The sequence below is a fragment of the Phyllostomus discolor genome, chromosome 5 (assembly GCF_004126475.2).
Source record: "Phyllostomus discolor isolate MPI-MPIP mPhyDis1 chromosome 5, mPhyDis1.pri.v3, whole genome shotgun sequence".
NCBI lineage: Eukaryota > Metazoa > Chordata > Mammalia > Chiroptera > Phyllostomidae > Phyllostomus > Phyllostomus discolor.
Genome location: NC_040907.2, coordinates 5,588,015 through 5,602,113, shown reverse-complemented (window position 1 = coordinate 5,602,113; position 14,099 = coordinate 5,588,015). Strand labels below are relative to the sequence as shown.

Sequence of the window (14,099 nt, the reverse complement as noted above, 5' to 3'; positions counted from 1 at the left end):
TTGAGCTTCTTGGACTTCCCAGAAGCCTACTTCCTTTGCCAGATTAGGGAAATTCTCCTTCATTATTTTTTCAAATAAATTTTCCATTTCTTGCTTTTCCTCTTCTCCTTCTGACACCCCTATGATTCGGATACTGGAATGTTTAAAGTTGTCCTGGAGGTTCCTAAGCCTCTTCTCATTTTTTTGAATTCTTGTTTCTTCATTCTGTTCTGGTTGAATGTTTATTTCTTCCTTCTGATCCAAATCATTGATTTGAGTCCCAGTTTCCTTCCCATCACTGTTGGTTACCTGCACATTTTTCCTTTATTCCACTTTGCACAGCCTTCACTTCTTCCTCTATTATTGCGTCCCTACTCAACCATTTCTGTGAGCATCCTGATTACCAGTGTTTTGAACTCTGCATCTGATAGGTTGGCTATCTCCTTATCACTTAGTTGTATTTTTTGTGGAGCTTTGATCTCTTCTTTCGTTTGGACCACATTTCTTTGTCTAGGTGCAGCTATTACATAGTAAGGGGTGGAGCCTTAGGTATCCGCCAGGCCAGGGCAACCCACGTGGCCGCACTGTGGCACTGTCTGTGGGGGAGCTGTGGGAGAGGGAACAATACCGCCTGCTCAGCTCTGGGCCAGCTTTCAGTCACTTCTTCCACTACCCACACGCAAACTGGGCCCTTCTGGTGCTAATTCAAGGAAGGGTAGGTTTGTGTACATTCTAGGACCTTGTGGGTCTGGCCAAAGAACTCTCCTGTGAGGCTGGGAGTTTCTCCCACTGCCTCAACCCCCACAGGTTTTTACAGCCAGAGGTTTTTGAGGCTTTTCCCACCGACACTGGAACCCTGGGTTCCATGGTCGTCTCGCTCCCTAGTCATTGCTCCCAGTTTACCTGCACAAAAATGTGGGGCCACTCGCTCCACCAGCCACCACCTGCCTAGTGTCCTCTCTGCCCCGGCTGTCCTTCTCCACCTCTCTGGCCAGTCTGGATGAACGTTTCTTCTTTAACTCCTTGGTTGTGAGACTTCCATACACTTCAACTTTCTGGTAGTTCTGGTTCCTTTTCGTTTTTAAATTTGTTGTTGTCCTCCTTTTGGTTGTTCGAGGAGGCAAAGTGTGTCCACCTATGCCTCCACCCTGGTGGTGTTTATTCTGTTTCTTAAAGCTCTAAAAAATAACTATAATATCACTCTGCGTGCCCCAGATCACAGGTTATAGTTCAAAATTTATATTTGGAACTCTACAGGCCCAAAACATCCTGCTAGGAATAATATACAAATCTATTTCTATACCTTTATATCCTATGTCTGGGAAAGAGAGGAAATGAGGAACTGAATAAACATTTACTGAATAAATAAAGAAACTAGTGATAATAATAAGGACTGGTAAAAGATAAAATTTTAAAGGATACGCTCACCAAATATTTTCTTCTCGCTTCTTAAACCCATGGCTTCTGCCACCCTCAGACGGCTCCCCAGCATACCCCTGGAGCCTGCGCCTCACTCCTGAGCCATCCACCTCCTCCTCCCATTCTCTCTGAACCTATTCCTGACAGCAACCGAACTGAACTTGTCACGTGACCTCCAGGTTGCCAAATCCCATTGTCAAGCCCGATCCTTCTCTAACTCACTTTACTGAAATTCAACAGAACTGAACACTCCCCTCCCTCATAAAACACCTTCTTCTTCTCCTGGGTGCCAAGACTCCAGGCTCTCTTAAACTTCCTCCTACCTCAGTGGCTGTGCCTCATCAGTCTCCTCCTCTGGGCCTTTCCAGAAGTCTTCTCCTTCTTATCTCCCTACTGCTAAGTGCTGGAGCAGCTGGGGGCTCAGACGTCTTCCTGAACTGCAAACCCAACGTACACCCGCCAGCCTCCTTGACATCTTCACACAGACAAATAACAAGCGATAAAATCACAGTATGACCAAAACAGGTAACTTTTCCCTCCAAACCCTGTCTTTCAATTTGCCCCATCTCAGTACATGACAACGTTATTTTTCAAGCTGCTTAGGCTACAGCTCTTGGTATCACTGTGGTCGGGACAGCCAGTTGCCTCCTAATATACGTTAAGCCAGCCCTGCATTTGGTCATGGCCATGTGACTAACATCTGGCCACGGAGATATAAGCAGGGATGTGTGACACTCTCCGATCAAGTCCTTGAGGAATGGGAACATGCCCTCCCCTTCCCCTTTGCCCTCTTCATGACGACGAGAATGCACCTGCGCTTGTAGCAGCTGGAGCAGCCATGTTGGACAACCACCCCGATGCCTCAACTGGGGACAATGGCGCACAAAACAGAACGAGTCTGGCTCCCTAGTAATCACAGAACTATGAAACCAGCTCTCAACACCCATCTAAAGTTTTTTTTTTAAGATTTTATTTATTTATTTTTAGAGAGGGAAGGGAGAGACGGGGGGAGAGAGAGAGAGAAACATCAATGTGTGGTTGCTGGGGGTCATGGCCTGCAACCCAGGAATGTACCCTGACTGGGAATCGAACCTGTGACACTTTGGTTCACAGCCCATGCTCAATCCACTGACTACACCAGCCAGGGCTAACACCCATCTAAATTTTTACTGAGAAGAAACTCAGTGAGAACTTCAACAGCATATAAAAGGACAAGGAGCCCTGGCTGGTGTGGCTCAGTGGATTGAGCACGGGCCTGAGAACCAAAGGGTCGCCGGTTTGATTCCCGATCAGGGCACATGCCTGGGTTGTGGGCCAGGTCCCCAGCTGGGGGCCCATGAAAGGCAACCACACATTGATGTTTCCCTCTCTTTTCTCCTTCTCTTCCTCCTCTCTCTGAAAAATAAATAAATAAAATCTTAAAAAAGGACAAAGAGACCATAAAAAAAGAACCATTCAGAAATGAAGGATACGCTAACTGAAATGAAAAATAATTTACAGGAAATCAACAGTAGAGTGGCTGAAGCTGAGAATCAAATCAGCAACTTGGAATACAAGGCAGCAAAAAACACCCAATCAGAACAGCAAAACCAAAAGAGAATCCAAAAAAAATGAGGCCAGTGTAAGAAGCCTCTGAGAAAACTTCAAGCATACCAACGCTCACATCAGGAAGGCGCCAGAAGGAGAAGGGAGAGAGCAAGAAACTGAAAACCTACTTGAAAAAATAATGACCGGAAACTTCCCTAACTTGGTGAAGGAAACAGACATACAAGCCCAGGAAGCACAGAGAGTTCCAAACACGATGGACCGAAACAGGCCAAGACACACCACAATTAAAATGTCAAAGGTTAAAGGTAGAGAGAATCGTAAAAGCAGCAAGAGAAAAGTTTGTTTGTTACCTACAAGAGAGCTCCTGTAAGACTTTCGCTTGATTTCTCAACTGAAACTTTGTAGGCCAGAAGGGACTAGCAAGAAATAGTCAAAGTGCAGAAAAGCAAGGACCTACAACCAAGATTACTCTATCCAGCAAAGCTACCATTTAGGCTCAAAAGACATAGAAAGAGCTTCCCAGACAAGAAAAAGCTAAGCCAGTATTACATGAAATGTTAAAGGGTCTTCATTAAGAAGAAGATAAATAAAAGATGAAAGATATGAACAATAAAATGGCAACACATATCAATCGATGATTGAATCTAAAAAAAGTAAAAATGGCCCTGGCTGGCGTAGTCAGTGGATTGAGCGCAGGCTGCAAACCAAAGTGTCACAGGTTCAATTCCCAGTCAGGGCACATGCCTGGGTTGCAGGCCACGGCCCCCAGCAACCACACATTGATGTTTCTCTCTCTCTCTTTGTCCCTCCCTTCCCTCTTTAAAAATAAATAAATAAAATCTTTAAAAAAATAATAATAAAAAAATAAAAAATAAAATAAAAAATAAAAATAAACGAACAAGCAGAACAGAAACAGACTCGGAGATCCAGAGAGCATTCCGACAGCTGCCGGATGGGAGGGGTTGGGAGGTGGGTGAGAAAGGTGAAAAGATCAAGAAGTACACATTGGTTGTTACAGACCAGTCCTGGGGAATGCAGCCAATAAAATTATAATAACTATGTATGGTGTCAGATGGATTCGAGACTTATCAGGATGATCACTTAGCACGTTATATAATGTCTAATTACTGGGGTGTACACCTGAAACCAATATAATATTGTACGTCAACTATAATCGAGAAATTAAAAAATGATTTAAGTAAAGGGAAAAAAACTAAGCTTCTATCTTGTTAGAGCCACTATCATGCTGGCCCTCTGCACTGCAGCAGCCAAACCAACATCCTGACAAGCATGTGGAATGTGCAAACCGGAAGTAATCAGCCCTAATGGAATTTATATGTGGCGATGGCGGAGGGACCAGCATGGGCACAGGTATCATAGGAGGTGACCCCTGTCAGGCCACAGCAAAACACCTGGGAAATCCTGCGGCACCTCAGAAGACAGCCTGCACGCCAACACACCTGTAATTCTAGGGGAACTGGTCGAACTGTTCAGAATTCAGGTGCTCACTGGCTTCTTGCCACGTGAAAGCAGCAAGTCCCTGAAGACGGAGAGAGACTCAAGCTCCAGCTTGCCGATGGCACGCAGAGATAAAAGGGGATACGGATGCGCCCGAGGCGTGTCCACGGTCTCCGCTCTACGTCTGCTCAGAGCCCAGTAATTTGGGGCCATGGAGGGTGGAAAAGCCAACTCCTTCCCAGTATCCAGCAGGAGACAAGCTGGAGAAGCTGTTCAGCCCAGGAAGGGGATGTTTCCCAATGAGGGGGCCCCAGAGGAAAACAGACGCTGAAAAACTACCAGAGAGGGCAAGGGACAAGGGAGTCCCTTCTGGAGAGCAGACCCGGGGCTGCTAACCCTGCTGAGTCAGGAGCCCGCACCCCTGCCGGGCCAGGGAGCCCCACTGCGAAGTCTGGCAAGGGCTGACAAGGGCTGTGGACCAGTGAGGGGTCCCTACGCCTGCTCTTCCCTTTTCCAAACGGGGGTTTTTACTTCCATCGCCCTTGTCCTGCTCCACCACAGCACACGCTGGGGAGGCGGTCGGTGGGTAACCTGTATTTCAACCCGTAGGGTCCCCGACTGTACAGGGAGGGCAAAAGTAGGGTTACAGCTGTGAGTATGTGAAACACAGAGCTTATTCTTGTACTAATATTAACTATTGTATTCCTTATTTGTATTGTAGCTGTGAGCCTTTTCCGCCCGCCCCTGCGTATCAATCACCCAGAGGTCCTAGCCTCTGCAGTCGGCTGAGGGCAGTCTCTTTCGGGAAGCACGGGGCGCGTTTCACATTCAGGAAGGTTTTAGAAAGAAAGGCCTAGACTGCTCTCCCCTTCGAACATAAGGGCACTCTTAGCAGAGCATATGGCTACCCAGGAAAAACTGTGTTTCTCAGCTTCCTGGCAAGTAGCCGTGGCCATGTGACTTGGGTCTGGCCGGTGGGAGGTGGGCAGAAGTGATCCGTGCGACTCCCGGCTGTGCCATTGAACCTGGAGAAGGAGCATGACTGCTCCCTCCCCCCTCCTCCCCCTCTCCTCCCCCCCCCTGGTCTCAGTGCAGACATACCAGGGCCAAAAGGTGGAAGCCATGAGTCAGGAACGTCAGGGACGCTAAGACAGAAGGCGCCTGGGTCCCTAACGAGCACAGGGCTGCCACAGCAGCCCCAGCCTCCCACCGAGACTTCTATTTAGAAGAAATCGACATCTAGTTCAGGCAGCTGCCACTTCACGTCTCCCTGTTGCACTGGTCCACCCAGTGGTATCTCAACCCGCATGGCCGTGCTCGCCGGTCCTTCACACCCTGTCCGTATCCACCCCATCCCCCAACCCCACGGGCTCTGCCCACAGAACTCCCGGCCATCCACTCCCTGACCCTTCCTCCCCTTCTCCGCCACAGACCCTGCTCCTGAGTGGCCTCCTACGCGTTCTCTCTGCTTTCACTCCTGCCCCCTTTATTTATTCTTATCCCAGTAGCCAGAAGGATTCTTTAAAAACACAGATCAGAACGTAAGCCCCATGAAAGCAGGGACTTCCGCCTGTGTGCTCGCTGTTACGCCCTTGGGGTCCAGAGCAATGCGGGGCATATATATCCTATTTCACCAAGTGTAACCTGTCACTGACTGCAAGCCGCCCCCCCTGCTTTCTGCACCAGCAAGGAAAACATTCTGCCCATTACACCACAACAAAAGGTCTTAACGACAGGCCACAACGGAGCAGCCATCAGCACACCAGGCTCTCGCTGCTCGGACGTTTCTTTCTGAGGAATGTGGAGTGTCTTTGACCTTCACCTGGGTCGTGAGGGTGTGAAAGGCAATCCTTCTAAACTGTGTGGTCGATTTCAAAATGTGACACAGCCTCACAGACTCGGGGGTTCTGCCCGTCCAGCGCTCCCTAATGAACTTGGTTGTCGCCCGGCAATAAAATGTGAAATGGCAGCCGCTCCCCCAAGAAGGAACATTTTCTTCACTCACGTCGAACTGACGCCCCACTGCTCTCCCTGCCCCTCTCTGTATACAGAGGAACCTTTGCTCTCATGGCTGATCAAAGTGCGACTTGTTCGAAAGCATATAGAGCGGCAACTAAATCAAACACACATACCACTCAGCTGAAGCGGCGATGATGTGAACAGGTATAACCAGGCTAGCACACAAACAGGAAGTGACAACTGTGTCACAAATGCCACCTGGCCATTGGTGATTACACCATTCTAAGAAGCATCCCAATGTTACAGATGTTGAAGTGTGATTAAAAAAGCAGGGGAGATGTTTCAGAATTGAATGACACCCAGTTATAAGAACTCGGAATATTTTTGCTAAACAACAACAACAACAACAAACGAGTGACTTCATCTGCTGCCGCTGTGCCTGCGCTCCGCAGGCCCCAGCCACACGCGGCCTCCCCGCTGCTCCTGGAGCCGCTCAAGGACACACCCCTGGTTCTCGCCGCTCCTTGCACCTGGGAACACTCTTCTCCCAGATGGCTCTCTGTCGTCTTCAGATTTCTATTCAAAAGCCACCTCCTAAAACGGCGCATGCTCCACACACCCCGCTGCTCTCCATCCCTCCGGCCCACTTTATTCTTCTCCACAGTGCCTGTCGCCAAGCGGCATCTCAGGTGCACAGCCCGTGTCTGCTTGTCCTGTCTCCTCCGACCGGGACGGAGCCCCAGGCAAGCGGGGGCAGGTGATGTCTGCAGCGCAGCGGGCCAGCAGCGAACGCCCTGGAGCAGGCTGCTCACAGGGGACACCTCCACCTCGTGCGCTGTAAGAACCTCGTGAAAAACCACACTCTGCGCCAGGCAAAGGCCTGGGGACCCACGGGCCCCGGGCAGAAAGAAGTCTGTCTTCTTCCCCGGCAAGAGCAGAGGGCTTGCTGATGAACTCCGCTCTTAGCAATCACCAGGGCTTCCGCTTCCATCTCCAAAGCACAAAAAAACCGCTGTAGCCCTGGTCTGGTGCCTCAGTTGGTTGGAGCATCGTCCCGTACATCAAAAGGTTGCAGGTTTGATTCCTGGTCGGGGCACATACCCAGGTTGCGGGTTCGATCCCCAGTAGGGCTGTGTACGGGAGGCAACTGATCGATGTTTCTCTCTCACATTGATGTTTCTCTCTATCTCCCTCTCTCCCTTCCTCTCTCTCTCTGAAACCAATAAACATATCATCAGGTGATGATTTTAAAAAATGCTGGAAACAGTACAGTTTGCTCAGGGATTAAGAACTCTGGAACCAGTAAAGACTGGCCTTAGCATCCAGGTTCTACTGCTCACCAGCATGCCCCTTTTAGCAAATGACTGTACTTAACTTCTATTAGCCTCAGTTTTCTTACCTGTAAAATGTGGATAACGATACCAACCTTGCTGTGCAAGATAAGTGCTTAGCACATAGTAAGAGCTCAATAAACGTTGGCCGATACCACTACCATTCTCCATCTCTAGGCTAAAATGAACAAAAGGAGTAGAGAAGGGGCCTGGGAAACTATACCCCCACCAGGCTTGAAGAAGAATCCTGGTTATAAAGTGGCGGTAGCAACTATCTACTGAGAAAAAGTGAGCTGAGGTTCAGAGGCCTGTCATAAAGAAAGAAAAGGTCACAAAGCCCTGGCTGGTGCAGCTCAGTGGATGGAGCACCGGCCTGTGAACCGAAAGGTCGCTGGTTTGATTCCCAGTCAGGGCACATGCCTGGGTCGTGGGCCAGGTCCCCAAGTCAGGGTGCGTGCGAGAGGCAACCGATGGATGCGTCTCTTGCACACGATGTTTCCCTCACTCTCTCCCTCCCTTTCCCTCTCTCTAAAAATAAGTAAATCAAATCTAAGCAAGGGAGGGAGGGAGGGAAGATCAGAAAGACGAAGATAGCCCAGGAAGGCCAGGGGCGGGGCTCTCCATGTTGGCCTGTCTTTCAGTGGTCCACAGAGCCATCTGCGCTCTCCGAAGTCCACTCCCTGTCTGGAATTCCTGACTCCTCCCCCCACCCATCCCTCTCCCAAGCCGGAAACCAAGGACTCGTTGTTCCTTTACTCCTTTCCTGTCCCCACCTCCGTCACATCGAACTGATCACTAGGAGCGGGTTCACTCAGGCCCTGGGTATTTCTGACGCCTGCCCGCCTCCACTCCCACCGCCTGGCCCCCGGAGAACAACAGGAGCCTCCTAACTGGCCTCCCAGCCTGCAGCCACCTTCTCCCTAATCCACCTTGCACACCCTTGCCAACCACCTTCTGAATCCCTTAGGACCCTTCAAAGGCTTCCTACAGTCTTACTGAGAAAGTTCAAACTCCTAGGCATCTCCGAAAACCCACCAAGCCCTGGCTCCCACAGGCAAAACCCCGTCTCTGGTCCCACTACTTCTAGCTCTCCCTGAGCTCCCCAGTGTCACAGTCAGTTCCAAGAGCCCTTCCCCTGGCAACTGCTGCTCCGCATAAACACCATTTTTCTCATCTAGGTCTCCACTAAGACACAGTCCCTTCTTTTTTTTAAAACGTCTTGTGCATACCTCCACAACAGCACTAAGCACCCTGTACTGTGATTGTAGGACTCCTATCTTTCTCCATATATATACATCCTCCCCCAGTTAAATTAAAATTTCCTTATGAAAAAGGACTGTCTTTCTCTTAACCTACCTAACACATTGCTGGGAATATACAGCAGCTTTTTAAAAAAATGTGTGTTGGGTGAATAATTCTGGAGGGGCGAGAGTCACTACCAAAAAAAGACTGTAAGTTGGATCATATCATGAATGCATTCATGAAAAACGACACTTCTATAGAAAACTATGGAGATCAAGCATGCATGTGAGTAGGATATTTATATAGAAGCTGGGATGAATTTATTGCCAGCTGTTAAGCCGTAAAAAGTGGTAAAAGAGCTCTTAGATTCGGTAGGCTGGGCTTGAATTCCGACTCTATCGCTTCTCAGCCAGGTCACTGTGGACAAATTACTTACCCTAAATCTCAGCTGCCTCACCTATAAAATAAGGGAAAGTGAAGGTGCTCCTTGACGGCACTGTTTTATCCAATGAGACAATGGCTGTGAAGTGCCGGGCACAGAGAGCGGGCTCCTAAAGCTGTTAACAAGGTCGGTCCCTTCACACTTCAGGGACACGACTCAAGAGTCTAAGGTCAGTATTCTGTCGTTGGAGAGGGAAGGCTTAATACTCTTCTGAAACCTTGACCACACCCTAAATCCCAGCCAGCCATCTTGAAGATAAACTAGGTCATAAAGATTTAGCAAAAAAAGAAAGGGAAAAAAAAAAAAAAAGCAAATCATTCCAATGTAATCTCACCACTACAGTTGCAAACCAATTTCAAAATACCTGCCCTACTCACGGACGGCATCGTGACATGAAAAACAACAACACACGAGCAGGGCACAGATGGAGATCATGTAAAGAATGACGCTGTGGCATGTAGGTTCGTGAAGAGAATGAACTTAGTCATGGCTCTGCCCTGTAGGGCAAGGAACTCCCTGCAATGGGCTAGCCACACAACAAACAGCAATGAAGCTAACAAAGTTCTCAAAAAGCACAAAAGAAAAGTATACGAACTCAAGGAACATGTATAAGGGACCCATGGACAAAGCCACAGGGGGGTAGAATCGAGGGTGGGAGGTGCGGATGGGTGGGGTGGGGGGAATGCAGGGGGGGAAATGGAGACAACAGTAGTTGAACAACAATTTTTTAAAAGAGCAAAGAACCAAAAAAAAAAAAAAATGGGGGGGGGGGGGAGAGTACAAAAACTGCAGGTGATCTGTGAGAGGAACCAAAAGGGCCTCCCCGTAAAACCTCCTAGAGCTACTGGACTGGTTACACCGGCCCCTATCCTTCATGGGCCACAGTCTCATACATTTTCATTTTATTAAAACACGAAACTCTGCCTTACCCAACTTCCTACCGAAAGACCGCTGTTTTGCCTGTTTTCACCCTATGATGTATGTTTGAATTTTTAGTAACATAAGTGTATTATCTTCTAACCACATGAATGTCACCTACCGTATCTGCGACAAAAGTTCCCACCAATAGAGTAGCAATACGAAGGCAGCAGCTTTGGAAATGTCCCTGTGGAGAACTGCTCGCCTAATCCCAGAATTAAAGAAAATGGATTGGAAAGAAAAAAAATCTTAAAGAAATTTTTGCAAAAAAAAAAAAATTGTTCTAAGTTGCTGATAGTTATTGAACTATCCCTTCATGTTCAGGCCAACTAATTTGTTGAGCATAATTTTATATTGATCTTCTAATAGTGAATTAAATTTTAATGTTTATTTTGATATTCTGTTGACCTTGAAAAACATTTTTCTATCTCCTCCACAACGATTACATTTGTCCTTATATGGTCACAAAAAAGTCAGACCTTCCTCAAGGACTGGATAAAGTGAAGAGCCACTGTTCAAATACACAGTAGCTTTAGCTGGTCTGTATGCTTTCCTGGTTTGGAAATAATTTCTTGGTGAACACTCAAGTATGTAAAAACTTCTGAACCGGGGACAATTTAGAGAACGTCAAGGAAAAAAGAAAGTAAAGGACTACTAAAAAACATAAACTCTTTGCCTTAAGAGAAATTACTATCAGAATTAATAGTACATAAAAAGGGGGGAGGGTGACACTTTTAAAAACCACATAAAACAAAGTGCTTCTAAGGGTGACTTAGATGGCTCCTACCTGAATAAAAGAAACTGTTCAATATTATTCTAACTTAAGAGCACACTCCCGATGCATTTGAGAGAACAGCCTGTAACACAGAACCGGCAATCCTGACTCTCCAAACACCCAAGTATGACAAGCAACAAAATGATCTGCTTCCTTTCCCACCTGACCCTTAACCCACCACTTGCATGCCCCATCCCTGGAGAATTTTAGTCCCAAAGTAAACATACTGACTACTCTGTAGCTAGAACTGAAGCATGCGAGTTTTATAGGACAACCAAGTTGATGGGTGACTACTTCCACAATACTGTAGGCAAGTAGCACACCAGCCAGTGGAAGAAATGAGGAGGGAGGATGGAGACAGTGAGGCCAGCAGGGGTCCTAAGAGGTAAGCTCCCAATTTGTAAAAAGGAAGGGAAAAGCCAGTAGAAACGCAAGAAATTCCCTGTACCCTAAGTGCCACTGTTTTTTTTTTGACAATCTTATTAAATAACTGTAAAACATCAAGAAAGAGATCTCCATAACAAGGGCAGTTTACAAAGCCATTTACTTCCATTTGCATGTTCTGTGCCTGCTACAGCAAAACGCAAGTCTGAAAGGGTCAAAAAACTAGAAAAAGGCTGAATTAAAGAGAAGTATGCCAGAAGTCAATGGTGGACTGTTAAATGACTAGAATTTCACTGGAATTCAGTAGGCTATTGAGAAGATACATACTTTGTTAAATATCAAAGTTATCTGTCTGTAGGCCACCCCCAAAGATAAACGTATGTTTAATCAACTTACACAATGACACAGTCCACAGTTACTTGGGTTTTCAAACACTACCCTTAAAAAATATACTCATACATTCTGATTTCACCCAAAATTATTCTTTAAATCTCTGCAGTAAGACGCGACCGCACACACACACACACACACACACACACACACTTAACTTGATGTAAATCTAGTCCTTCGTTCTTAAATACCCTGAAAAAAGAATGAACGGCTCGACATGCTCTCTTCTTCAGACCCTACAAGACTCGAAAAGCAGCAAATGGAGTTGAGAAGGATGAAAAAAGGCAAGGAATAAAGGCGAATACAACCGGAGACCCTCTCAGGGACTCGTTTTATTCTTGGAAAATGTCATCTCCCCCCAAGGCCAACGACCACTCTCCACTGGCGCAATACCCTCCGCGTCCAAAGCGCCGAAGAGTTGCCAAGTAATCTCCAAAGGTGTCCCCCAGCCTCCTCACCTCATCAGCGCTCAGCTCCTCCATCGCTTTCCTCTTAATGGTGAAAGGCGTTAGGGAGAGATCCTTCTGTTCTTGAGACCAGGGCGGGAGAAGAGTGGACGGTGTCTGTAGGGCTGTCTGGTCCCCCGAATGGGGGAGGTTTCAGAATTGCATAGTCAGAGGTTAAAAAATAAGAAGACGAGGCACTGAACTGCCTTGGCGTCGGTCACTCCAATCGCCCCAGAGGCTCCTACAGCCGCTGGTTCCCTGAGCAGCCTCCTCTGGCCGCCACTGCCGCTGCTACAGGGTTACCTTAAGGCGCCACTGACTACCCTCTGCCTCCCAGGTTACCCAGACTAAGCTGGAGCTCCAGCTCGCCTCGTGCCCCAAGCCTGGCGTGCCTTCGTAGAGGTGGCGGCGCGGCAGCTGCGCTTCCTCCAGCAGATCCTGCTCTCCTTCCTACCCTTTATCCCCGGCGGGAACGGTTCGACTGCAGAGTGGACGCCCCGAGGTAGGGCGACCCCACAGCCGCCCAGGCAGAGAGCCCAGCACAGAAGGGGTAAGCCCCTCCCCTCCCAAAGCAGGCCGGCCACGCCCCGCCTCCACGCCAGAGCCCGGGCAGGGGGGGAGGAGGAGGACTAGGCTCGCGATGCTCCGGCAGAAAGAGTAAATCCTCCTACCCCTCCACCCCTACTCTAATCCCCTCGCCCCAGCAAGTATTATTCATCAAAACAACAGGGCGGCCATCTTTGAAAGGGATCACGTGATCCCCGCCAGAGAGGCGGGGCTTCTGTCCCCAAGGCCAGGCAGCCAATAAGCCGCCGATTTCCTCACGCCTGCGTCTCCTCCAGCCTCCGCACCACCCCCTTCCCAGCAGGAGCGCGGGGCGGGGGGAGGGGCGAGTGGGCTGCAGGCGGGAGAGCGGGCCGGGCGCGGGGCGGCGCGGTGCCATGGTGACGGCCGGGGGTGACGAGCGCGGCGGGCTGGATCCAGGTGGGCTGCAGCTAGGGCCGCGCTGGCAAGCGAGGGCGGAGGCCAAGAGGCGCTGCGGCCGCACCGACACTGGGAGGATCGGCCAGGAGTGGCTCCCGCCCGGGGCCCGGCTCCCTAGCGCCTCCGTTGTTCCCAGGCGCTTGCTTTTCAGCGGCTCCCAAACGCCTCGAGTGTCCACGACGCCGCGGAAAAGAAGTTAAGAGAAAAACGGAGAACGCCTGCTTTTGTGGGGCCAGCGTTCTCTAACACACGGACCGCTCTCATTCTGAAAATGCCTTTCTCTTCCTCTGCAGAGAAAGCCCATTGGGAAGAGAGCTCGAACACAAGTAGAACTTCATTTCATATTACTTTGGAAAGAGAGTTTCCGATTTGGTTTCTTTTCAAGTGTGTGTCCAAACTGGTGGTAAAACATGACAGCATAAATGAGAGGCACCCAAAACACTGTAAGGTGGGTTCACGCACACAAGGAAGGCTTTTGGAGTCTTGAAGTCGATGGGAAGACACCATCCTCAGGCGAGAATGCAAATTTTAAAAAATTGGAATATAGTTGACATATTTTAGGAGTACAGCATAATAATGATTTGATGTATCTTTATGTTGTGAAGTGATTACCACAATAGGTTTAGTTAACATCCATTACCACACGTCAGTAGTTGACAATTTTTTCCTTGTGGTGAGAACTTCTAAGAATTATTTTCTTAGCAACTTTCGAATATGCAATTTAGTATTGCTAACCCTAGTCCCAGCACTGCACCATTACATCCCAGGACTTATAATTGGAAATTTAATTCACTGACCCCCTTCAGCCATTTCCCCCCAACCCC

General features: G+C 48.5%; 1 protein-coding gene across 4 annotated transcripts in view; it reads right to left on the bottom strand.

The window, feature by feature from the left end:
- UBE4B (ubiquitination factor E4B) overlaps positions 1-13,045 on the bottom strand; it is a 100,893-nt gene extending 87,848 nt beyond the window's left edge. For 2 of the 4 annotated variants that reach the window (XM_036025282.1, XM_036025283.1), the window contains exon 1: positions 12,304-13,045. In XM_036025282.1, the coding sequence (XP_035881175.1) occupies positions 12,304-12,327 (24 nt within the window). In that variant the 5' untranslated portion in view covers positions 12,328-13,045. The remainder of the gene's footprint in view (positions 1-12,303) is intronic. The other 2 variants (XM_036025284.1, XM_036025285.1) reach the window with 1 other exon arrangement.
- Between the last annotated feature and the right edge of the window lie 1,054 nt (positions 13,046-14,099).